Source organism: Eschrichtius robustus, chromosome 3 (assembly GCF_028021215.1).
Source record: "Eschrichtius robustus isolate mEscRob2 chromosome 3, mEscRob2.pri, whole genome shotgun sequence".
Classification (NCBI taxonomy): Eukaryota; Metazoa; Chordata; class Mammalia; order Artiodactyla; family Eschrichtiidae; genus Eschrichtius; species Eschrichtius robustus.
The window spans coordinates 36,685,914-36,711,781 of record NC_090826.1 but is presented as its reverse complement, the minus strand read 5'-3'; the positions used below and the strand labels follow the sequence as shown (position 1 = coordinate 36,711,781).

At 45.9% G+C, this 25,868-nt stretch overlaps 1 protein-coding gene across 8 annotated transcripts in view; it reads left to right on the top strand.

The window, feature by feature from the left end:
- Nucleotides 1-25,868, top strand: part of ERI3 (ERI1 exoribonuclease family member 3) — a 128,301-nt gene that overhangs the window by 3,814 nt on the left and 98,619 nt on the right. For 4 of the 8 annotated variants that reach the window (XM_068539742.1, XM_068539743.1, XM_068539744.1 and 1 more), the window contains exon 3: nucleotides 10,792-11,069. The exons of 2 other annotated variants lie outside the window; for them this stretch is intronic. In XM_068539742.1, the coding sequence (XP_068395843.1) occupies nucleotides 10,815-11,069 (255 nt within the window). In that variant the 5' untranslated portion in view covers nucleotides 10,792-10,814. The remainder of the gene's footprint in view (nucleotides 1-10,791; nucleotides 11,070-25,868) is intronic. 2 more of the 8 variants (XM_068539741.1, XM_068539739.1) reach the window with 1 other exon arrangement.

Genomic DNA, 25,868 nt, shown 5'->3' with positions numbered 1-25,868 from the left:
GGCAGGAGACAGGAGAATACAGTGAGAAATTAAGGAGAAAAGGTAAGCAGAAGCCAGGGCCTTATAAACTCTTAGGATTAAATGGTGGGTAGAAAAAAAGGTTAGACTAGGTCAGCAAACTTTTACTGTAAAGGACCAGATAGTGAATAATTTAGTCTTTATGGGTTTGTGTCACAACTGTTTACTCTGCTGCTATAGCACGAAAGCAGCCATAGTAGGAGAATGAGTGAGCATGGCTGTGTTCCAGTAAACTTTATAAAAACAGGTGGCAGCTGGATTTGGCCTGTGGACCAACCACTGGATCAGACCATCATAAAAGCCGTGAGAAGCCGTTGAAAGGTTTTAAGAAGTGGACTGATACTAGATTTGTGTTTTAGAAAGTTTGCTTTAATTTCAATGTTCAGTGTTAAGAATGGATTGAAGGGGGTAGTACCTGAGACAGAGAGACCAGTAAGGAGGCTGTGGCAGTTACATGGGTAACATTTTCACCTTTGAGGCAGTGTTTTGACAATTAAAAATTGAGTATACCTGAATCTTTGCATCTTTGTGTATACTGGTTCTCTTTGCTAATTTCCTGGCCATCTACTTGAGCTTAAAGGATGTCTACCAGAGAAATTGTTGGCGATACCAGCTCCTATTTCACAGACTAGAAAAGATGTGGGAAGGACAAGTTGGTGTGGAGTGAATGAGAAGTTTGGGGGAACTCTTTTCTATTGAAAGTAGTAGTGAATAAATGTAGCTGGGGAGAGATTTTGGTCTTTGGTCTCATAGCTTAATGTTAGTTGCTTTGAATTTCTTGAACTGTACACACGGAGGGGGACCCATTTTCCTAAGCTTCCCAGGGAATTGCCTCATTCTCTGTATGTCCTACTTAGTTTTCTTCTTTGCTTGCTTCTAAGAAACTGATGATCTTTTTCTGGTTTTGAGAGTGTCTCCTAGTTGAGTATGATGGTATGTGTCAGGTACAGGGATCAAATAAAGTATTTGTTGAGTGTCTGATGAATTGTCTTCCTCTTCCTGCAAGCTCCGGTGTGCATTGCTAGAGGTTTCTGATAACAGTGCTTATGTGACCTTGGGCAAATGACTTACCTCTCTGAGTTTAGCTTTTCTATCTGTAAAATGGAACTTAATAGGTTGGTTAAAGGATTTAATGAGATGTAGTAAAACTCTTAGCAAGGTGTCCTTAACTTTTGTTACTAACAGTATTTTACACAATTTTTTAAAAAGCAGGTAGCAATTGGGTGACTTGGCCTTTGGCTTAGTACATTTGGGGTGCTCCCAATTGTCATTGTGGCCATGTGATAGAAACCTAGCACCTGGCAGAGGCAGCCAGCAAACAGGAGGAAATTATAACTAAAGCAAGATGCTGCTCTTCATAATGGAAAATCTTCAGACAGCAGGAGTCCCATTCGGAATTCCAGAACTTTCTTCAGGGTGGACCTTAGCCCCAGCACCATCAGTGAAGTGAACTGAGTGAGCAGCTACCCGAAAGAAATTCACCGAAGTGTGACCAGTCATTTTCCTGGTCTGTCGGGGTCGTTTATTAATGTTGCAACCCTTGTGGCTTTGTAAAGTGCCTCTTGAATGCTTTTTATTACTTTTCATCACCACTCTGGGAAGGGGGTCAGGTGGTCAGCATTATTGTCCCTGCTACGCATGTGAGGAAACTGAGGCCCAGGAAGATTAAGTGTGTTGTCCGAGGTCATGCTGCGAGGTACTGTTAGAGCTGGTGCAGAGTTGCCCCCAGATGAAATTGTGTGAGTTTATTGCTGTGATTTCTCTTCCTTTGAGTGAGAGATGTATAGTCATTACAGAACTGCAGTCTGATGCATGTCTTATCCATATCTCCTAGTCTTGATCTGGGTCCCTTTATCCACTTGGTCCTGTTGGGTTTTAATTGATGACTGCTAGGAACAGGCCTGCTGGGAAGCAGATTCCCTTTGGGTCATTGTTTTTAGTCCATCCTCCTTTGGGGACATTCTTGGGGGAGCCTTGGGTGACGAGAGATTGCTTTGATATGTTCAAAATTGTGCCTTGTGCCCCACAGCTACAGGTAAAATCAAAAGGCGGATAATTTATGGGAGTGTCAGAGCTGGCCGCTGGCACCTCAGGAAGCCATTAGTATGCCTGTTCAGACCCTCTGTGTCCTTGCAATTGATTCCTCTTTGCATGAGCCTGATTTGGGAAGCTGTAGATCTGTGGGTAGTGATTGGATGTGACAGTCCAAACACCGGTCCCTAAATTAATCCTTTTAATAGTATTCTGGCACCAAGGCAATGCTCGCTCACTCTCTGTCTCTAACTGGGGAGGACAGAATTGGGGGGAGGTGGGTAGGAAGAAGGAGAGAGAAAGAAAGAAAAGAAGCTTTTCCTGCTTCTTAGGCCCTGCTCTGTTCTGCCATGTTCTGATTCCAGAGCAGTTGACATCATAATTCATTCAGCAGACATTGCCTCACACTTACTTTGTGCCTGGCCCTGTGCTGGGGATACAGAAATGAATAAAATGTGGTCCTTGCCCTTAAGGATCTATGTTTAGCTCAGTGTTCCTCAGACTTTTTAAACTCATATACTCCTTAGATGGAAAAAGCTAATCTTATACTTTTCTTTAATGCTGCTTGAAATTTTAAACTGGATTCAAGGGTCTGACAAAAAACAAGTACAGGAAATGATCTCTTCAGGGACTTCCCTGGCGGTCCAGTGGTTGAGGCTCCCTGTGTCCACTGCAGCGGGCATGGGTTTGATCCCTGGTTGGGGAACTAAGGTCCCGCGTGCTGCGCGGCCAAAGAAAAAAAGAAATGATCTCTTCAAATATGCCTTTTTACACACACATACACCCCTACACCTGCTATCTTCCATCCTTCTCACCCGACTTGCTGAAAATTACTGCTAAGAGGAGAAACAGATAACTAAAATCTTACAATATAGTGAGACAAAAGTTAAACTGTGCTACTGGATCACTGAAGCAATTAACTTTCTGATGAGGTGTCAGAGAAAGCTACTAAAAGGGGAAGATTTGTGGCAGTTGGGCTCCTTAGTTGTGGCTCGCTGGCTCCTTAGTTGCGGCACATGGGCTCCTTAGTTGCTGCATGCGGGCTCCTTAGTTGTGGCATGCGAACTCTTAGTTGCAGCATGCATGTAGGATCTAGTTCCCTGACCAGGGATGGAACTTGGGCCCCCTGCATTGGGAGCGCAGAGTCTTAACCACTGCGCCACCAGGGAAGTCCCCCTGTTTCCGCTTTTGTACCCAGGGTGCAATTTGTTTTTCTTATTAGAAACAAATTTGAGTGATTTGGACAGACTTAATTATTGCTATGGTTGAGTTCATTTTAGTTAAAGTCATACCTTAGCTCAAAAGAAAAACTATAGTTGATATGCATTGTTAGCCCTATGGCTGATGGGAGAATCAGCCAAGTGGAGAAAGTGGGCCCTTAAATGTGGGAGAGGAGAACAGGGCCCTGAAGAGCTGAGTGCCTCTGAGCCTTAGTGTTCTCATGTGTAAAATGGGAATACTGTTACCTATTTTGCTTGATGGTTGGGAGGCTTAAATGATGAAATATGTAAGTCACAACTACAGTGCCTGGCTTGTAGTAGATTTTCACAAAATAGTGTTTCACTTTCCTCTTTCTCATGTATTAGCAATAGCTAATTAGCAATAGCTCCCTTTTGCTGAGAACTTACTATTGTGCAAAGCACTTTGTACATATTGTATGGTCTAATTGAACCCCTAAGAGATAGGTATTTTTGTTACAGCTATTATTACAAAGAGCATGTGGTGGAGGCAGGATTGGAACCTGTGCTTGTCTAATACGGCATTTTAACAGCTAGCTGTATGACTCCTTGTTTCTGCTCCAGTTCTCCCTTTCGGAAGCAGGGGTATAGCAGGTTCTGTGTACCTCCCCTCTGGGGTCAGATGCTGTCTACAAGTGTGGGAGGAGCTTACAGGGATGAGAGTACCATACCATACCCTGCCCTTCCTCCATTTCTATCCTATTTACCACGTGTTAGGAAACTAGCCTTTGCTCCCTGTCGTGTGTGGGGTCACAACTGACGTGCAGGTCTTTGCAAAGAGATGTTTCCCATCCTTGGCCCCTTGAAGGACTTTGCCCAAGCTACTGAATTTGGCTGATGGGTTAGTAAACAGCAGGCAAATCACAAACAGGTACTTCTTTTTCTGTGCTGCCTTGAGTTGCTGAGACAGGCTAATTGAAGGGGAGAGCGAGCCTCCTACGGCCTGTGATGTTGCCATCAGAATTTGGTATTCCTGAAGGTCTTTAATGACTTTAGCTCTTCTGATAGTTTGGGATTAGCAGCTGCTTCTGATGTTGGACAAGTTCTCCCTAGCCCTGTCTTGGAGCAGAAGCAGCTGAAGCTACAGGTCTAGGGGGTGATGGGGTGTAGAGAGGAGAAAAGTGTTTTGTTGAGGTGAGGACCCAGCTTTAGAGTTCCTGCTTGCATTCCACTTTGGGGCCATCAGGAAGTCGTGTAGAGGTTCTAAGCTTTTGTAGGGGTGTCAAGCTTTGTTCTGCCTTAGGCCGAGCCCTCAGGCCCCTGGCCTCCACTTGTGAGGCTACAGAAAAGCTTGGGGGACAAATGCTGGTGTCTGCTCCTTGTGTTGGGGCAGTGGCTGGAGGCTCTGAACTGGGGGTCGGGAGCCATGGGTTCTCTTCTTACCCTTACTTGCTCTGTGAACCTTGGACTGTCCTTTTCTCTTTCTGGGGCTCATTTTCCCTGGCTTGCTGGACTGCGTCTTCTCTTAGGTTTTCTTTCACCTTTGACAGTCTATGATTTTCACAGAAAGTGCTCTGGCAGTTAAGAATGCATTCATTAGATTGAAAATTATGACTTTTGAAGGCATGCAGTTTATTTATATTTTTCCCAGGTTATTTTTAGCCACCTGAGACAGGGCCTGTGACTGAACGAGTTGCAGTCAGATGTTACCGTGTTCTCTGTGGATGCCTCTGTGGCTTAGGTGTCTGAGCACTTGTGCTACTGCAGGTCAGATTGGAACGGGGACTTCCCCGAGACTGGGACCTGGGTACTCTGTGGCTGTCCCATGTGCTTCTAGTGCAGACCCAGAACCTGCCTCAGTGCCTTGAAGTTTCTCTGGAATGCACCCCTGCCTCCCAGTCTCGCTTTTGTTTGTTTGTTTGTTTGTTTTTGGCCGCACAACGAGGCTTGCAGGATATTAGTTCCCTGACCAGGGATTGAACCCAGGCCCGCGGCAGTGAAAGCACCGAGTCCGAACCACTGGACCTCCAGGGAACTCCCCAGTCTGGCTTTTTATGGAGTGGATTGAACCCAGGGATGGTATAAACCCATACCCTCCCCAGAGATCCCAAGTATATGTGGATGGGGAGATGGGGTGGGAGAGGACCCCATATTTCATGATGGGCTTCTCTTCTTTTCTCTCCCCCAGACTCCCCTGGCCTGTATGTGGATGTTAAAGGATGGCCCCCTCCCTTCGCCCTTCCTTCCCCCCTCCAGTAATGGAAGGCTATAAAATGTCTATTTACCTAAGACGCCAGAATGACTCCTCTGTGGGTCCACTAATCTGGTGATTTGGTGCTTCCCTGGTCTCTCAGGTAAATAGAAATTGAGGCTTTTTATAAAGGCATATTATTTCCCTCATTAAATGTGTGTTTTGGCACATGCGTTATTTACCTGACCGACAGTAATGGCTGCAGAGGAGCCATTGTGTCTGTTGTGTAAATACTGTGCACATCCTCTAGGGGCTGTGGTGCAGGCCTGCTCCTCCAAATCGGGCTGGCCCTGTGGCAGTCCCTGTTTTCCTCTCCCCTGCCCCACTGGGTGACTGGTCCCTTTATTTTGAGGAGAGAATCATTCGTTTTCCTCTTTGCCATAGGCTACTTACTACCTTTAATTTGCTAGGAGAAGGAAATGGGTGTCAGAATAAATGTGTGTAAATCTTCGTCTCTGGTGAAAGCTGGTGAGGAGATAGATATACACAGAATCATAAACTGTTCCTTTTGAGTTCTGCCCCTCAACTAGATTCTCAAAGTCCTGGCTGATGATATAAGTTGTAGACTTATATTCTGCAAACTAGTGACTAAAATATAATGACATCAGCAGAAAGGGGCAATCTCTAAGATGTCAGAGGGTAGGCAGGCAAGTGGAGCGCCTCTGCAGGGAGTGCAGGGATATCTCCCGAGCAGGCTCTAGAGGTGGCAGAGATGCCCAGTGAGGGGGCACTGGGCAGGGGCACTTAGGATGGAGACTCCGTGCTTTGAGGGCTGCCAGAGGAGAGTGTGCAGCCTACCCTCTGTGGCAGTATGGGGAGATGGCTCCCTCACATACTGTTCTCTGTTTCTTTTTTTTTTTAAACAACATTGCATGTGGTTAAAAAAAAATTTTTTTTTAAGTTTGAAATAGGCCAAATTTACATAAAAGTTGGAAGTAGGGTACAAAGAATTTTTTTCCTGAACCATTTGTGAGTTAAGTTGCCTACCTAACACCCCATCACCCTAAATACTTTGCGTGCATTTTCTATGTGCAAGGACATTTTCCTACCTAACCATAACACAACCATCAAAATTAACATTCATATGTTACCTCCATCTAATCCTCAAACCCCATTCAAGTTTTGCCAGTTGTCCCAGTAATGTTCTTTGCAGCAAAATGATCCAGTTCAGAATCGTGCATTACATTTAGTTACCAAGTCTCTCATCTCCTATAGACTTTTCTCAGTAAACGTTCCTTGAGATTCATGATCTTGATACTTTTGAAGATTACAGGCTGGTTATTGTGTAGACTGTCCCTCATTCAGGGTTTGTCTGATATTTTCTCATGATTAGATTCAGGTTATGCATCTTCGACAGGAGTATCACAGAAATGATGCTTTGTTTTTCTCATTGCATCCTATCATGTGATGCAAGATTTTGATTAATCCCATTATTGATGATGTTCATTTTGCTCACTTGATTAAGGTGATGTCTTCCAGGCTTCTCCATTGTAAACTTATTCCCTGTTATAATTAATAAGCATTCTGTGGGGAGATACTTTGAAACTATGTGAAATCCCTTACCAAACTTTAGTTTTTAAAATTTATTTACTTATTTATGTATTTATTTTTATCTTTATGGCCTCATGGTTTCCTTTTTTTATTCAGTGCATTATAATCCATTAATATCATTATTTACTTGCCAGTGGGAGCCCCTTCAAGCTGGTTTCTGCGTCCTTTTGAGCATTTCCTTGCTTTCTGGCACAACAGGATGTTCTAGGCTCATCTTGTACTTTCTCTGCCACAACCCTGGAATCAGGCAGTTCTCCAAAGAGCTCTGGTTCTTTCAGTGGAGGATGTTGTTTAGAAGGCAGCTAGGTGCTAGATGTGCACATTGCTATCAGAGTGTTGCTGCTCCCTGGCCCTTCAGTAAGCAGAGCTAGAAAATATATATACATGTGTCTATATATTTGTGTATAGATATATACTCATCTTCATATGTACATCTAGCTTTATTTATTTAAATTTATTTATTTATTTATTTATTTTTGGCTGCATTGGGTCTTTCTTGCTGAGTGCAGGCTTTCTCTAGTTGTGGCGAGCAGGGGCTACTCTTCATTGCGGTGCGCAGGCTTCTCATTACGGTGGCTTCTCTTGTTGCGGAGCACGGGCTCTAGGCGCGCAGGCCTGAGCACTTGTGGCATGCGGGCTCAGTAGTTGTGGCTCGCAGGCTCTAGAGTGCAGGCTCAGTAGTTGTGGCTCACAGGCTCTAGAGCGCAGGCTCAGTAGTTTGTGGCGCACGGGCTTAGTTGCTCTGCGGCATGTGGGATCTTCCCGGACCAGGGCTCAAACCCATGTTCCCAGGCAGGTGGATTCTTAACCACTGCGCCACCAGGGAAGCCCTAGCTTTATTTTATATATTATATATATATCAGAAACCATGAGTTCACACTCCAATTCCAATTCGACACCACAGATGTTTTTCCCTTTCCATGTTTTAATTCCATCCTCTAACAGTGAGAAACCTGGTCCCATTACCCTTAATATATGCCCTTTTTTGATCAATCCCTCTGTATGTAACTAATCTCCCGTTGTGGCCACTGCCCTTTCCCCCCTTGGGTACTCTTTCACCCTGCCTGTGAGTCCCCACATCAGGCTGCCGCTCCTTCTCTGCCAGCGGTGCCCTTCATACCCCACTAGGGCTGTGGCATGCTGCATCACACCTTCCTGCCTCTGTATGGATGTCTCCTCACCCAGCTTGGGCTCTGATACTCCCTCCCAGACCCTTCTGCTCCTCCCACTTCAACTGATGTAGACCCTGCTTTCCTCTGCCACAACTAATGGCTCTAAAGCCATTAGATTGAATTTTTCAGGAAGGGGAGAAGAGCTGCCCTCTGTTTCTTGACTTGAGTTGAACTTGGTTTTTTTAAATGTAAGGGAAGTATGGAACCCAGTGACTGCTGGTATGTGGAGGCCTGGTCTCCTAATGTCTGCTCTCAAGACTTTTTACAAGAGAGAAGCTTTTTTATGTGGGTGAAATCAGATGAGAAAGCAAGGCCTGCAGGCGTGAGGACCTCTGGCCATCAGTGTGTTGTCCATGGGAGGGGATAGGGCATATACAGGGGGGTCTAGAGCAATCTGGGGGTGCAGGAGACATTGATGTTACTCTCTGAGGTTGCCTTATGCATTGGATTTATAGGCCCAAAGTATGGGGGTCCAGGCTTGGCCAGGTGGGCATAGCCCAATAGGATAGTAGTAGTAATAATAGTAAGCTTATATTTATTGAGCCCTATGTGCCAGACCCTGCTCTTAGTGCTTTACATATGTCCTCTCATTTCACTCTCGCTTAAGGAGTAGGAGCTGCTATTGTCATTTTACAGGTGAGGAATTGAAGAACAGAGCTTGCCCAAGGTGCCATGGCAAATAAGTGGTAAAACCAGGATTCAAACCCAGAAGCCCTCCTTAATCATGATGCTTAATTGCCTGTAGTATTTGGCAGATGGAGTCTGATTGACTAAAAACACTTTATACACTATATAAACACATTGGAAAACATTAAGACTTTCAGAAGTCCTTATGCATGACCTGACTTTGAGAGGTTAGAGAAAAGTTCTAAGGCCCTGAGGGACTTTGGATTCAAACTAGAATGTGTAATCTGAGCAGACTGGTGTCTCCTATGTCAGCAAGGCTTCCAGTACTGTTCAGGAGTGGATGACGTGAAGAGTTATTTTGGATTCCGGCTTTCAAAAGGATGTTGGCCCGTTTGCCTTTCCAAGGGATTCCATAATGAAACTCAAGCCAGCCTTTGTCTATCCCAGGCTACGGAGTTTGGCTGCGTTTTTGGAGAGGCTGTAGGCCACGGTGAAAACAAGCACTACGCTTGTGCTAGAATCATGAAGAACTTAAAATACTTCTTGGTCTTTGTTCCACATGGAACCTCACTATAGGAATAGGGAAATTGAGGACCCACACCAGCATGTATCCTAATAAATATGCAGTAAAGTTACTGTAGGTCATTCCTTGAGTCCCGTGAGAGCTGGGGTGAGAAGTGATACTTGGCATGATCCATGTCCGCTCAGGTGGTAGTGACCTTGTTGCCGCTAGTGTGCTCTGGACTTCCCAGGCTGCTAGCCTCCTCCACGCTACAGGAGGGAGTGAGTGCCCATTGCAGTCTTTCAGAGGCAAGCTTTTGGCTCTGTCAGACTGGGGCTTCAGAAAGCTTAAACTATGGCCATTTCCGTATTGAGCAGCATGATTTCTTGTTTGACTTTGAGGATTAAAGTTGAGGGAATTTGAGTGTTGGGTATGAAATGGGAAAAACACAAAATTTCTGCTTTATTCCTGTTTCTTTTTTTTTTTTTAAGGAAGCTTGAGTTATTCGTGAGTAAAACTTAGGCTTTGATTTTTATATTTCGTTAGTCATCTAAGGAGCAGACATTCTGCAAATTTAAAGGGAAAACTTGAAAAGTGATTTGGATTTTTTTTTTTTTTTGCACGTGTACACTCAGAAAACTTTACTAGACTTTTAGCAATGCTCCCATTACCACCACATCTGGGTTTTCTCTTTTTCTTCCCTATTTAAAAAAAGTCCTGCAGTCATTCAAGGCCTCTAGTAGAGAGTTAGTCTAAAGGCAGCGGAGGAAGGCCCGAGGCTGTTGGCAGCTGTGCTCTGCAGGCTTCGTTCATTCCCCCAGGTGCCACTTACTGGCTGGGGGCTGGGGAATCACCAGAGTATGGTGAGCAAGCTCCCTGTGATGGGCTCTGCTCCTTTCCCGTTGGGAGAAGGAAGGAGGGCATGTGGAGACATCAAGATACAGACAGGAAAGCCAGGGACAATGGCTGGGAATGGAGCTGAGGAGAGAGTCCTGGGCATTTCCTGCTGTCTGTCTGGGTCTACTTAGCTCCCAGGACTGATTGTGCAACCGGGGCACCCCGGGTTACTTTGGGAAACTTAGCTTTAATGTTAACTGTTGCCACCTGAGAATTGAACACAGAATTTTTCTCTCTCTCTTTTGAACTTTAGAGCTCCACTTAAAGATCAAGGCCAGTGCTGCATCTTGTTTTGAGAATGGTCTGGGAGACTCAGAGCTGTCATAATACTGTGGGGGCCAGTATTAAGGGTCTTGAACTTCAGTAACGAATACTGGGATTTAGAAAAGGGGCACAGAAACACTGGGGAGTGGTTCATGTTCTGTGACTATTCCTGAAGACCAGGTGGAACAGGGCCACGGTGGGAGGGAGTAACCCAGACTCTCTGTTCTTTTTTTTTTTTTTTTTTTTCTTTTTCTTTCTTTCTTTCTTTTTTTTTTTTCTTTTAACCTTTCCTCCCCTAAGTTTTAGATGCTTCTGGATGTTCAATGCTAGCACCTTTACAGACTGGAGCAGCTCGATTTTCTTCATATTTACTTTCAAGAGCAAGAAAAGTGCTGGGCTCCCACTTATTTTCTCCCTGTGGTGTTCCGGAGTTCTGCTCCATATCCACCAGAAAGCTGGCGGCCCACAGCTTTGGCGCATCCATGGCGGCAATGATGTCCTTCCCTCCCCAGAGGTATCACTACTTTTTAGTGCTGGACTTTGAGGCCACGTGTGACAAGCCGCAGATTCATCCTCAGGTAACTGTTGCATCATTGCTTCAGCAAAGGTGGGGTGGGCAAGGAGGGAGGGAGGATAGACTTGCTTTCTGGGACCCAGAGGAACTTTCTCATGTCTTCTTGGCTTTTAGCTACTCATCTGGAGTTCCTGCCTAAGAAGCAGGACTTGACTCAGGCATCCTAGGGTAAGGTAGACCTGAGAGGTCTTTGTAGAGAACTGGGCACACTGTTTCTCTCTGGTCTCAGCCTTTGGGAATCAAAATGTTTCCATCTGTCCCATCCTTCCTCTCTCCTTTCCCTTCCCTCCTGCCTTCTCCTGCTACTGCTGCATGTTCTTTTAAGGAATACTGTGTTAGCCTCCAGAATGGCCCCCAACGATCCTTACGTCCTGATATTCCCACCTTTGGTAGTTCCCCCCTCCTACAATGAATGAGAGCTAGCGCTGTATAACCAACAGAGTAGAGTGGAAGAGACATTGCGTGACTTCTGAGGCTAAGTCATAAAAAGCGTCACAGTCCAACTTGCCCTTTTGGATCAGTTGCTATGGAAGAAGCCAGCCACCATGCTTTGAGGACACTCAAGCAGCTCTGGCGAGAGGCACGTGTGTACCGGAACTGAGGCTCTTAGCTAAAAGCCAGTACCAACTTGCTGGTCATGTTTCTTGGCACTGTCTTGGAGGTGACTCTGCTACCCCCAGTCAAGCCTTCAGATAACTACAGCCCCAGTGGACATCAGACTTCAACCTCAGGAGAGACCCCGAGCCAGACTGACCAGCCGAGCCACTCCTGAATTCCTGGCTCATCAAAGCTGTGGGAGATAATAAATGATTATTGATGTTTTAAGCCACTAAGTTTTGGGATGATTTGTTATGCAGCATTAGATAACCTGAACAACCATTGCTGGTCTGTTGGAAAGGAAAATTTCTTTGCTTGCATTTTTTTCTTAGTTACCAACTGTGTTCGGAGATCTTTTACCTTTTGAGGTAGTGCTGCTAAGAAGCTTGGATTAGCAGCAGAGAGACACGTGTGCTAGGTGATATTGGATTGCTTGGTGTTTGCTTTGGGGGCCTGATTGGGGGCCGATGTGGCAGTGCATTGTAGTGTGGGGGCCTTGGGTATGCCTGACTCTAGGACTGGAACTCTTCCCTGTAGGGCTGGATTATCAGGTGGGTAATTTGGGGGTTTGTAGACATGTGTGTCTGGGAGTAGCTTTCAGTAGTAAGAGGAGGAGAAGAGGATTGTAGCAGCAGGCACTTGGGAGACAGGGAGGTCCATTCAGAGGTAAACTGGGTTCATTTCTCATGGTTGGTTTTTTTTCCAGGGAGGGGTTCTGTCTTTAGGAGAGTAGATTATTTTCCATAAAGCAGATACCACAACCCTTCTACCTTTCCCTTTCTCCTTTCCTGTTTGTTTCCTATTCTCAAAGTAGTGGTCTGCCTTTGGGGGAGGATTGGAATCAGGCCTGCTGAGGCTTGGGAAGACAGGCGCTGGATGAGGAGAGCTTCCTAGGAGAAGGAACTTCGCATGAAAGGGAAGACGGCTTGGGGGCAGCCTGAGCCACACTTTCTTTCTCAGCCTCTTGCTCCTACCTGTGCTGTAGGGTCGTCTTCTCCACCTCCCCAAACTACTGGAGATTCTGTGGTGGGTGTACCTGGGTGGTGGGTGGGAGTTTTGGTTATGTAGATTCTCTTGGGTTGAGAATCAGGGAGCCATACCCCAATATGCCATATTATTTCCCTTGCTGATGATTTCAGTTGCTGAGTAAGCCTTAGTAGGACTTGAGTCTAAAACCTAACACGTTGCTACTGCATAGGATTCATCCCTCTTCTGAAGCCTCATGATTGCTTGACACCTTCTTGATGACATTTCCTGCTTTCTGCTTCCTGGCACATGCCTAGGTATATTTGTTTCTGAACTTTTCAGTTAGCTTATAAGCTGAGATAATTATGTAGCTCTGTTCTCTTGTCCTACAGAGGGTCCTGCCAATGTTACTGAAGGTGAAACTCGATTCATGTCTCAGTTTGGTCTGTTAGTATCACCTTTCATCTTTCTTTCAAGGGCATTGTTCTTTTAATTTTTTGTTCTTTTTATTTATCTATTGCAATGCTGAAGATATAATGCAGTACAGATTTAAATCACTTGTATCACCAACTTCCTTCCCAGACTTAGGCACCAGGGCCTTTTAGACCTAGACTGAGGTTGGGCTTCCTGCTTTTTACCAGGGTCTGAGCCTGATTAAAGATTATCTCCAGAATCAATGAACCCTGATGATGTGATTCCAAGGGCACTTAAGGAATTGGCTGTCCTGGTTCATTATTAGCAAAGCATTAGCTGTTACTTTAGAGAACTCAGGAAGAAGCATTTGCTGTCTTGCTTATCTTTAAAAGGCAAATACGAATGATCTTGGAAATTATAGACCCGTTAGTTTACTGTGATTCCAAAGAAGATACTTGACCTGATCGTCAGATAATCAATCAGCAAACAGCTAGAAGAGCATAGGGTACTGAGTAATAACTTACATGGGTTTGTGAAGAAGAGCAAATCCTGTCAGATCAATCTAACTCCTTGCTGTGACATAGTGATGGATTTGAGTGGATCTAGGGCAAGTGATAAATGTAATGCATCTCTACTTCATTAAGCCTTTACAATGCTGTGATCAACAGGTAAGAAGGTGAGTTTGGGGCCAGACAGCTCTGTTGTTGAACTACCCCCTGGACCACTCTCAGGAAAGGGATGGGCAGCTTAGAAGTGACTTGAGACTTATTGTTATTGGCAGCTTAAAGCTCCCCCCCCAACCCCACTTTCTTTTAAAAAAAAACCTTCCCTAAAGTTTGCATGTAGCAGGGTCCTGAAAGGATTCAGAGAAAGGTTGGAGGATGGATTGGAGAAGTTGTCGGTCCCAGATAGGATAGTGTCCTTCCACTGAGGTCCTCATAGGTCAGGTTCTCATCATAGCCTCTGTATTGTTTAGATCTTTTGGTCAACAAGGGCAGTGGAGAAATTGGAAAAGCTCAGGATAAGAGGAACAAAAATTAGGGAGCTCAGCTTGGTGCTCTGTGATGACTTAGATTGGGGGGGAAGGGGGGGAGGGAGGTCCAAGAGGGAGGGGATATAGGTATACATATAGCTGATTCACTTCATTGTACAGCAGAAACTAACACAACATTGTAAAGCAATTTTACTCCAATAAAAAATAAAAAAGGAGGAACAAAAATTATTAGAGGCACAAAAATAAGACTTAGAAAGAAGAGAAATTGAATATGGTTTTAGTGACTGATTTCTTGTCCAGACTTGGAAGGAGTTGTTCAAAGGAGTATGATGATAACTTGCTCTTCATTTTAATAAGGACAAAAAAAGAATATAAGTGGAAGCAGGAAAGATTGAGATTTGGGATGAGAATGAACTTCTAGAAGAGACAGTAAAAGGACTAGAATATGGTGTGCAGGTTAGATCAGCCCTACCTAACTCTCTCAGAACCTCTTGATGGCTGTCCACCTGACAGAGATACTTTGTGGACAAGGTCTGTGTGCCTCCTGGGGATGTGCTTGGACTGTGAATCAGAACCACCCCGGCTCCCCTGCTGCCTGGCTCCCAAGAGTTGAACACTTGAACACAGCGCACTTCTGATTCTTTTGGGAGTGTGTCATACCCCTCAGTTGCATAGGAGGCAGGAGCAAGTTTTGGGCCAGGGCCTCTCTGGAGGCTCGGCATAGGGTTCATTTCTCTCATCTGTGTCTGGTATTCAGAAATCCCTGAGTCAGCTTGTTGGGACTGTCCAAAAGGAATGCCACCGTGCATACTGACAGGTGCAAGCTTTGTTGTACTTGAGTAACAATATTGGTTGTAAACATGGTAAGACATCTGGTATTTCCCATTTGTCATAATTTTTGCTGTTTATTTTTGTACTCTGTTCAGCTCACTGAAACTGGAGTGGTTGCTTTGCCAGTAACAGGCTTTCACCTTTCTGGTATTTGCACTCATTTTGTTTTATACATTTTGATTCAGATTAACATGATAGGTATTGGTTGAATATGAGACTGTTTTTCATTTGAAAATATTTTTTCACTTAAATGTTAACTTAGGTGGATTAAAATGTTTTAGAGACTCAAAATGTGAGGAATACAGTTCCTTTCTTGCTTTAGGAATTGTTTCTTGATATGGAAGTAGGTTTTTATCCGGTTCGGAGAATCGTGGCTGCTTTGTCCTCGCCAGCAGGAGTTCATGTTGCTCATTTTGGTGTGGATGTGCATCGAACGCTGGTGGCTGTGACCCCGAAGCCCAGGGAGCAGCCTGAAAGCTTTGGTGGGAACTTTAATTGTGCAGCTTTAACCTGGGGGCAAGTTCTCTCACCACCTCAGTGTTCAGAAAAGACCAAAGCAAATGTAAGTGAGGAAAATGAGGTGTAGGCCACAGCATGCGGGGAGGAGGAAGTAACCTCAGCTGTCCAGATGGCCAGGGAGGGGCGGCCCGGCGCTCCTGTCTGGGAGCACATGTCCTGGCTGCCGCCTCCCCTCCCTCCCTGAGTTCGTCCATCAGACTCCATCAGGCTCCGAGGTACAGCCTTTTTCTCACTGCTCTGCAGCAGCCCCAGTGACTGTTTTCCTTCTCATCTGTATTTAAGTGCCCACAACTTTGGAGAAAAATGACCTTTGGGGTTGAGATTTTCTAGTGTTTGGTCTTTGTCCACAGGGGCTTTTTTTTTTTTTTTTAAGGAAACCTCGAAGAGACTCCATCTGCATTTTGAGTTAGAACTATGAGTAAAGGCGTTTCTTTTTTATAGAAAATTGTCCAGATGCCGGGTTATTTTGGGAGGGCAGGGTGGGGGGAGGGTTGATGGTGACAGGAGAAGGGATAAAATAGAAGAGAGGCATTTGGAGGATTTCAGTATGACTTGAAGCTGGCTCCTCATTATTAGTCTTTTGTGAGAGAGACATTTTGGAAAACTTCACAGGAAATTGGTTAAGATCCCTACAAATCACACTATATTGATTCCCTTCTCCTCCCTTCAAGGCTGAGAGGCAGGAGCCCCCTACCCCCTACTCTCCCCCCACCTGATACACACACATTGCTCTTGCTCCATATTTGGCTTCTTGCCCTCTGCTCTTGGTTCCTGTACTTTGCAATTGGATGGAAAGGCCATTCCCTAGAGAAAGAACTCACCCTTCCCTCCCCATTCACTTGTCCTGGTCCAGGTTCCTCCAAGGGGGAGGGGTCGGGTCAGGCTTTTTAGCGGAGGACCCAGTTGTTGGGTGGTGGTCTGTGTGCCTGTGGCCCCAGTCAGCCCCGCCCCTTTTTCTGTACAGACAGGCAAAGGCGCTGACGCTATTCTTCTAAACTGGGAAATGAAATGCAAAACCGACGTTAATGTAACATTATGGTTGAGATTAAATGCACCAAAATCAGGAAATTCAAAGTTATGCTTCTCACAGCAACTATAACTCAGCCTCATCTGGCGTGTGTAGTATTTTGTGTTAGTGTGGATGGTGTTATATGTTAAGACATTAAAGTTAACACCATAAGCAGAGCACAAAATGCTTGAGGGGGCTGAGTTATGATGACTGTGTGAGCCGTAAGTGTTCTTGCATAGGCTCTCGACTCCTGGAATAATTTTTCCCCTGCCCATCAGACCAATTATTGCCTTTCTTATCTCTGCTTTAACACATCTCTTCTTTCAGGGTCACTGTAAGTGAATTCCTCTAGTGGTGGCCAGTGATGGGTGGGCATGGGGCAGCCCACTAGGCCCTTTTGTCCTTTTTGTTGCTGCTTCTATAAATGTGGTGCCTCCCCCACCCCTTCCTGAGCCCCCCTCCACAGGCTGCAGTTTCCTGGTGGTCCCTCGTAGGGATGGGCCTCCCCTGGCTCTCACTGTGGCTCCCCACTAGTGCTCCCTGAGTGGGACAAGCATTTGCCCCATTTGCCGTGTCCGGAACTTGACCCTGTTGTAACTTCGTGTGAAAGCCGAACGGCCTTTCTTTATTTGGAGCAGACACAGCAATGTAAAAGTAAAATATACATCTCGGGGAGCGGAGCACTCGTGCATGGTGGTGCTGCCGCGTGTGTTTGGCACAGCAGGGGTACGATTGAAGTGGGTTTATTTGCTCTATTCAGTCTGCTTCTCTCCCTTCCCCAGGGTTTACACCTTTAAGCTGCCATAGTGTGTAGTTAGGCTATGGAGTTGCCTTGGGGTGGGACCAAGGAACTTTCCTTGGGGAGCACTGGGTCACTGGTAACAAAGTCACCACGTAATTTAGTGCAAATCAGAAGACATTTCCCCCAGCCTCTTATTGTCCCGTGGCCTCTCCAGGGCTGAGACAGCTGTTGGAATGCAGATTTGGTTAGACACGGAGCTAAGGTTGGTGGTGGGGAAGAGCTCTAAAGAATAGGGCCATTGATAAAGGGTGAATGAAATTAGGGACTGTTAAAACTAACAGTGACACTGAGCTGCCTTTTAAGGTTTTTGTTGGACATGACAAAACCAACCAGGTCAGTAAAGGAATGGGGAGGACTTCATGGTAGCCACCTTACAGGCAACGAAAAGGCCTCCTCTTACTCTTTGGATAACAACTTCAAGCTCTATGTTAGATGCTGGGGCATAAAGACAAGAAATGATCCCTACCCTCAAGGAGCTCGTAGTCGAGGAGGGTAGACAGCCACGTAACTGCTGTGAAGCAGCGTGATAAGTACCGTGGCCTGGGTGAGTACTCAGTACAGTGGGCGCATAGAGGAGGGGACTGGTCAGCCCTGTTCACTGGTGGGGGAGGGGTTGCACAGCTTCATGTTAAGGGAAGGTCAGGAGGCCGAGAGGGCCAAGTGGGCTGGAGGGCTCTCAGAACTGCTGCAGCAGGAATGAAAGAAGGCACTCACAGAATAAGCCAGGACCAACTGAATGAAGTCTGAAAAACCTGACCTGCATTGCAAGCTTGTTTGTGCGCGAACGTTGAAAATGAGGAAGAGGGAGAATGAAGACTTTGAACCCGGCAATTTTTTTTTTTTTTGCCATGCCGAGCGTCTTGCAGGATCTTAGTTCCCAGACCAGGGATCGAACCCGGGCCCACAGCAGTGAAAGCGCCAAATCCTAACCCCTGGACCACCGGGGAATTCTCAGAACCCAGCAAATTATTTCACTGTTTAGCTAGTAGAATTGTCTATATCGGTGATATGGTATTTCTCACGTTCAAGTAGAACATCTTATTGGGATGCTGCAAGTGGGAGTACAGAGGCTACAAGAGGTTTAAGAGAATTTTAGCCAGTAACGTGTGGGCCCAAAGGGTGAGGATCAAGATAGAAATATGTGAGCTGAGGCCCTGAGGCATTGTCAGGGAGCTGCCCCTGAAGGTAGCACTGGGCTGGGCTTCGAGGTCTCCAGGGAGAGGCAAGGGCTAGGGAATGATATGACAACCGCTCCACCCGCCAAGTACTGGCAGTTTGGATCTGGATCTGCTAGGCATCCCTTGGGAAGACCTCCTTCCGTAGATCAGGGAGGTTTATACCCTTCAAACAGATAAACGGCCTGCTGACTAACACTGAGAAACAGAAGGAAGGAGGGAAGGATTAATGAAGAGGCAGGAGAGCCTGGATGAGAAGAGATTTGCTACAGTGGAGGTGACCAGAGGGGGTGGGAGGTGGGGACGAGCTCTCCCTCGGAGCAGCAGCAACAGGTAACACAGCCACAGAAAGAAAACCAGTTAGGTCGGGAAGGGAGGAGGGGGAGTGCAATCAAGAGGAGAGTTTAGGGTTGGTCCGTGGGCTTCACTTCTGCCCCCATCCTGTTTTGTTTTTCCTCTCCCCTCTGTTGATTACATTTCTTACTTTGTAGACTGAAATCAGTTGTCTGACATGAGGAAACTGGTGTTAGGAGATGCTTCCTCCATCTCTGTGTCTTGTTGGGAAAAAGGATCCTGCATCATTTTGATTAAGATGCCATTGGAATGATTATTTTTTATTCCCTTATCCTGGGTGTTCACAATCCTTAAAAAGCCCCCACAGTCATGCGTTTATGTGATGAGGTTTGAGCCCTAGCTGTGAAAGCTGAGTCATTGCCTAAAAGCCTGAAACAAGAGTGTTCCCAGATTGACACTAGCCCCCCAGGCTGGCAGGTCTGCAGCAGAAGAGTGAGCAGGCTAGGACAGGCAGAGAAGGTTTGTGTGTGTTGAGTGCTACCACAGGCAAAGCCCGATTAGGTGCTGGGAGAATCAGAAAGGAGGGAGGTAGACTCCGGAGGGGGAGTCAAACATCAGGGAAGCTCCTAAGCTGAAGTGAAGGTGCCTTGGAACGGGCTGCTGTTTAGGCCCTGCCCCTGCCTGTAGCTGGCCAGTGGGAGATGTTGGTCTGTGGTAGCAAACATCTGTTGTATGGGCTCCACTTCTGTTCCAGTGCTATGGTCTAGTGTTGGGGAGGCCCTTCCAGCCAAGGGCTCGTCTGAAGGCTAAATGCTGGCAGAGGCTCTCACTGGAAGATGCCCATGTTGCTGAAAGGAGAGGAAGTGCAGAGTCCACGGTAAGGTTGGGGGCAAGATTGGTGACCCAGAAAAGGAAGTGTGAATGTATTGTTGAGTGGAAGAGAGGAAACGGAAATAGATATCATAAGCCAGAGTTCATGGGAATGGAGGGAAAAGTGTTCAAGGGGTTAAACATGGGCAGAGGGAAACTGGTTAGGAGGCATTACTTGAAAGTGGGTTACTGGGTTGGACTAAGGTGGTGATGGTGGGAATGGAGAGGAGTTACGTGTTGTAGCCCTTAGATGTGCTGGGAAAGAAACAAGCTTGAGAACTGTGCTCTTAAGTAGCTCATAGCTTTTTTGGGTACTCGTGGGCTCTGGTAGTCAGTGGTGCTAAGAGATTTGGTAAGCAGTGGAGAGCGAAACCTATAGTTGTCGTAAGTGAAGTGCTCTGCGCTGAAGGTCCATGTCGGGTACACCTGACATAGGTCAGCTCCTTAGTGGTGATGTAGGCCGTTACTCTTCTAGGGTCTGTTTGATGAACTGTTTGGCCACTGGCCTTTGGGAGGTAGGTGGTGATGGTTGGGTAGATAGGACGATAACTGGCTGAAAAGCTTGGAATCTTGCTCTCCACAAGTGTGATACATACTGAGGGCCATGGTTTGAGATTGCGATGTCTGAAATGGAGTCCAGGGACTCTGTATTTTTCACTGTCCACCCCCACCCCACCCCCAGCACTCGCAGATGTGAATGAAAGGCCAACTGCTCAGCTGAAAGGGATTGGTAGTTAGTTGGGGATGGAGGAGGCTGGGACTGATGAGTGGGAGGAAACATGCCATTTTGATAAGGTCTGCTTTCACTAGAGAGGTAACATGACTAGAGGGACAGTGCTAGGGGAAGGCCTTAAAGGAAGTTCATGGCGATGGTGTGGAGTGTGGTGAGGCATCTCCAGCTTGGGGCCTCAGGATATCGTAGGAATTGCTGTGATCCCGCTCTGCATCCGTGGCCATTGTTAGGCCTTTCTCAGGACCAGGGGCAGAAAAATAGCTCCTGGCTTATGTCTGTAATGAGAGGTCTTCCTAGGAGACCTAGGTATCCAATCCTGCTTTTTGGTTCATTTGTACAGAAGGAAGGTTTTTTTTTGGAGAGAATAGTATGACGAGTGCTCTGTTGGGTAGCTGATGCCCTGGGTCTTGACCGCATTCTTAAGGGGAGCAGGCATTGCCATGGCAGGAAGACCTCTTGCTGGCTTCCTAACAGAGATGTGTCAACTTGCTCTACAAAGTTCTGGGATGTGAGATGCCAGCTTTTCCTCCCCTGGATCTTGGCGGCCAGGAGAATGAAATGTCTGATGGCAGGAGCCGGGAGTGGTTGGCAGATCTAAAGGGCTCACTCAAGGGGCTTGAAAGTGGGCCAAGCAAGGGTTTGTTCTGAGAGAAGAGCTGAGAACCTTGTGCTCTGATTCTCACTCGTCAGTATCTCTGTGATAAGGCACTAGTCACACAGATGTTCTAGATTACACCTTTGCTATTCAAAGTGTGGTCCAAGAACCAACAGCATCCCCAGGGATGCATCCCTGGGAGCTTGTTAGAAACGCAGAATATCAGGCCCTAGTCCAGCGCTAAATGGAATCTGTAATTTGACAAGATCTTCAGGTAATTTGAAGTCTGAGAAGCACTGCTCTACTCTAGACCAGTGGTTCTCAAGCTTCAGCAAGTATCAGTATCAGCTGGAAGCCTTTTAAAACACACTGCTGTGCCCACCCTCAGGGTTTCTGATTCAGAAAGTCTGGGGTGGAGGCCAGGAATCTGCATTCCTCATAAGTTCCCAGGAGATGGGATGCTGCCCGTAAGGGACCATGCTTTAAACCACTGACCACCTTAGCTTTCTCATGTATAAAATCGGGCAGTGATACCTGCCTTTCTTACAGAGATGTGGGTTCCGATGAGCCAGTGTGAGAGAGAAGTGTTCAGGCAGTGTGGGCAAGATGTCAGTCTTTGTTGCTCGCTTACTGGTCAGTGATTTTGAAAATCTGCCGTCATGGCAGCACAGTTGTTTCCCTGTCCTGGCTTCTAGCCGTCAGGTACACAGAGCAGGGAATCTATGAAGCATCCCAGGGGGATTCAGTCTTCTGTGAAGAGACCAGCAGCCCCTGGGGCTGTGGATGGGGACTACTGAGCAAGCCTTCCTAAAGCCCAGCCAGCCTCTCTGGGCTTCTCTCCCGGTTGCCTGACCAGAACGCGCTGTCTGCCTGAGTGGGCCTGGTCTGTCTTGATCACCTGTTACTCACCCCCACCTCTTCACCCCCGGCTAGTGGATCTTCAGTGCGGTATTTGCACTGATTGGAAAAATGGTCTTTGTCCAACCAAGCCTCTGATTCATCTTGTGATCCTGAGCATGTTACATAACTTTCCCCACCCTATTGAGTGATTAACTGAACAGGCTTTGGTTGCATGTGCCCTGGTCCCAGAATGTGGACTCTCAACCTCCAAAGTGAGGGGGAACTCAGGTAGAGGCTGTTCTAATGAGAAGCAATGGACTCCTAACCACTGGACTGGACCCTCTGGATCTGAGTCTGGTCTCTACCACCTACTAGCAGTATGACTCGCCTTGAGCAAGTTACTTGTACTCTTTATGCTCAGTTGCCTTATTGGCAAAATGGGATTAATAATAGTATAAATCTTATAGGACTATTGGGATGATAAAATGTAAGAGCTTAGAACAGTGCCTGGCATGTAATAGCTATATGTATCAGCTCTTGTTAGTAGAATTACTACTAGTATTATTTTGACTCGTGGCCTCATGGTGAGCTTTTGGGATACAGCAGGTGGCTGGGAGGCAGGCCCTGCTTCTCTGGGGAGCATAAAGGGAGCCTGCAGGCCCTCTATCAGCATGTAGATGGGAACGCAACACTATCCAAAGAGATTTTTTCCTTCCACTGGGATGGTAAGTTGGACTTCGCACCCTCCACTTCCCTGCCCTTCTATAGCGCTGCCTCTGGGGGACCTCTCCTGCACAGAACCTGAGATTTGTTTAAATAAATTCCATGACAAATGTATGTAAACAGATAGCTACAAAGAAATCATTTGGTTGTTTGCTGCCCTGAAGGGTCAACTTCACAGAGGCCACTAATATCAGAAGTTATTTACAGTTGAGTATCTAGAAGTGTTTGAACTGAGGCTGATTCAGAGTCATGTGCGTGTAGAGGTAGACGCAGGCTTGTACACCCCTGGGTGAGGATGCAGTTTCTAAGACTTTTGGTCTCCTTCATTTATTGGTATTATATATTTTTTTAAAATTCAGATTTCAGTAAAAGTAAATTATAATTCACTCTGCACCCCACCCCCCCCCGCCCCCCCGCCCCGTAAAGAACAGCAGTGTCTATTTTCAGCCTCTTTTCTACATTTTAATTGCTCTGGGGTCTATGGGAATGGGTGAAGACGGACACGTAGGTGAAAAATCAGCCTTTTAAAGCTACAATTTTTTACCCTTCCTTGTCCTGAAACTTCGAGCATCAGCTCTCATCTGTCAAAGTGTAAATCAGCAATTAAAACCCAAACAGCCAAATGCCAAAGATGACCCGAAGCACAAAGCAACTGACAAACAAGTCCGGACAAATCGACGGGTAATTTATAAGCTTTGCCCTAAAAATCTAATTATTTGGCAATTCGAATTTGCAGCCAGCCAGGGCTCGGCAATAAATTTAACCCGCCATAAATTATTTAGGAGCAGGCTGTGGTGTAAATCAAAACCACGAGTGTTTGTTTAAGAAATAAGCTCCTTGTGCATAAAATGTCTTTTTTTTTTTTTTTTTCCAAAGGAGAAACTGTTAAGCAAACCATGTTCCCTCCGTTGCCCAGTGCAGCCCTCACTTCTCCCTCTCAACTTCCCCTCTTCCCTGTGGCCAAGAGCCTCTTTGATCCCTTGGAGAAAGGGCCTGCCTTTGCATGGAACTTTTATCCAAAAATCATTGTCTGGATAAAACCCATGTTTTCACCAGGTACTGCTTTTTCTGCCTTGCCGTGTGATAATGTTGCTTTTGGATTTTATCAAACCTTTCTCTGCAGGGGTGCACAGTTTTTGGACTAAGAGTCAGTGGATGTAGAGAAGGGATAGATTAGTTGTTACTGTCTCTAAATTGAGGGAATGTCAGTTCCTAGGCTGAGAGAGGGGAGCCATGAAGAATGATCTGCCCATTTTAGACAGGACCGTAGAAACATCGGCTCAGGCAAAGAAGAATCTGTGCTTTGGAGAAAAGGTCTGTAAGAATGCTACACTGTTAAACCCTCTGGCCCATTGTCAAGAAATGCCTAACCCAAGTCCCTTCTGCTTAAAATCCTTTTGTTGTTGTTGTTGTATCTTCGAATATAATCTTATCACTGCAGACACTTTAGCTTAAGGGAGTCTGAATACACCGAAAGCGACCTACACATTTATTTCTTGTAGTCTGCTGATCGTGTGTGTGAAATTTCATTTGAAATGCTGTTGCAGTTTTGTCCTCAGTTTATCAAGAGAATCACTGGGGTTCCTACTTGAGCAATTTTAGAAAGTAGCTGCATCTGAAATCTCTGCTCCAACTGAAACTTCTACTCACTTAAAAAGGTAAAAGGATATTTGCTTGGTGCTTCCTTTTAATCTCTCTGTCTTCCCTTCCCTTTCAAAACAAATTTGCAGCTAGCATTTTATTGATTGAGACAGCAGATACAATAGGTTTAGAACCATGGATACTTTGAAAAATCCAAGTTCCAAGGCTTTTGTGCTTAGTTATCAAGTTGTGGCCACTTCCCATCAACCATCAGCAGACCAGCCTTTTGTGGTTATGGTGCTCTACCCTTGGACAACCTAGTAGTGCAGGTAGCGGTGGATGGTGTACGGTGACCAAGCTATCCCAATTTTAGCAAATTCCTGCTCCAGGAAACTGTGGTCCCAGGCAAACAGAAAACTGGGATGTTGGTGGTTTGTAGCAGTTGAGGGAGGATGGGAGACCACTTAGAGATGAGAGGCAGAAAGTAGAAAATATCAATACTTTGGAGCGATGTATATCTGCATTTGAATCCTGGCTCTACCACCAACCATCACTTCACCTCTCTGGTCCTGTGGAGAACTCTGGGAAAACAGAGAATTTTCTGTTAGAGCCATGCACTTGGCTTCTGTCTTGCTATTTATTTATCAGCCCCTTCGTGTGTTTACTCACCAAAAGCAGAGAATGAGGTCTGGGTGCTAGAGATGCAGACTGAAGGCTCACAGTTCTGCCCTCTCTGAGCCCAGAGCTCAGCGTCATCTGTGTCCCTGCAGCCATAGTGGAGGCTTTTCAGTAGCAATCCTGCAGGACTTTCTGCCAGGATGGTCCACATTCATCGCTCTTGTAACGCGAGAACAGCCTTTCTTCCTGGGAGATAGGAGTCTGAGCTCCTTAAAGACAGCCTTTCAGACTAAAAGAATCAGATCTTTCTTGACCCTTCAGATTTTGAAAGCTGTTAGTCCTACTCTCTTTAAGTCTCATTTTCCCTATTTGGAGTCCCAACTCTGTCCCTTACTAGCAGTGTAACCTTGAGCAAGTGACAACTGCTTTTTGGGCCTTAGTTGTTCTGTAAAATAGGGATAATAGTGATTCCCATCTCGTGAGTTGTTAGGTAGATTCAGTGCAGTCATTCCTATTGAGCGTTTAGCAGAGTGTCTGCCACATAGTTAACAATAAATGGAAAGAATGAAATGATTCCATTTTGTGTGTGTCTCCGAGGGTCTTGGGGCCAACTCCTCTCTACCCCTTGCCCAGACTCTGAGCACCTCAGACAGAGGAGCCACATCTCATTGTATTTGCCTCTGTGTCCACACCCAGCTCCTGCCTGGTAGATAGTAGGTGCTTAATAGTATTGGTTTATGACCTGATGGTGATGACGATATGACTTATCTTCCTGGATTAAAAAGGGTAAAATAAGAAAATACATTTGAAAGCACACTGTAATAAAAAGAATAACACTGGGTATGTTGTTCCACTAAGATATTTATCATAGTGCATTGTTCAGCACTTGTTCACGTATCTTTTCTGCCCTCTAGTTCGTGTACTTCTCCAAAGCAGACTACATCTTATCTCGGAATCCCACTCCAACACCTGTCCAGTGTCCTACACAGAGTAGATGCTCAGGTAGTTTAATTGAATGCAAATGTCATACAAAAGTAAGGAATTGAGAAATTATTATTAGGGTTGGGAAAGAGGGCTGGTAAATACAAACCAGTCCTTCTTTCCCTCATGGTGCTACCTTTACACAAGCAGACACTCAAATGTTCCTTTAAAAAAACTTCCCAGGGGAATGAGGAAATAGATGGAGGGCAAAGGAGGAAGGGCAGAAATAACAGTTTCATGATCCGAGCACCTGTCCCTAGA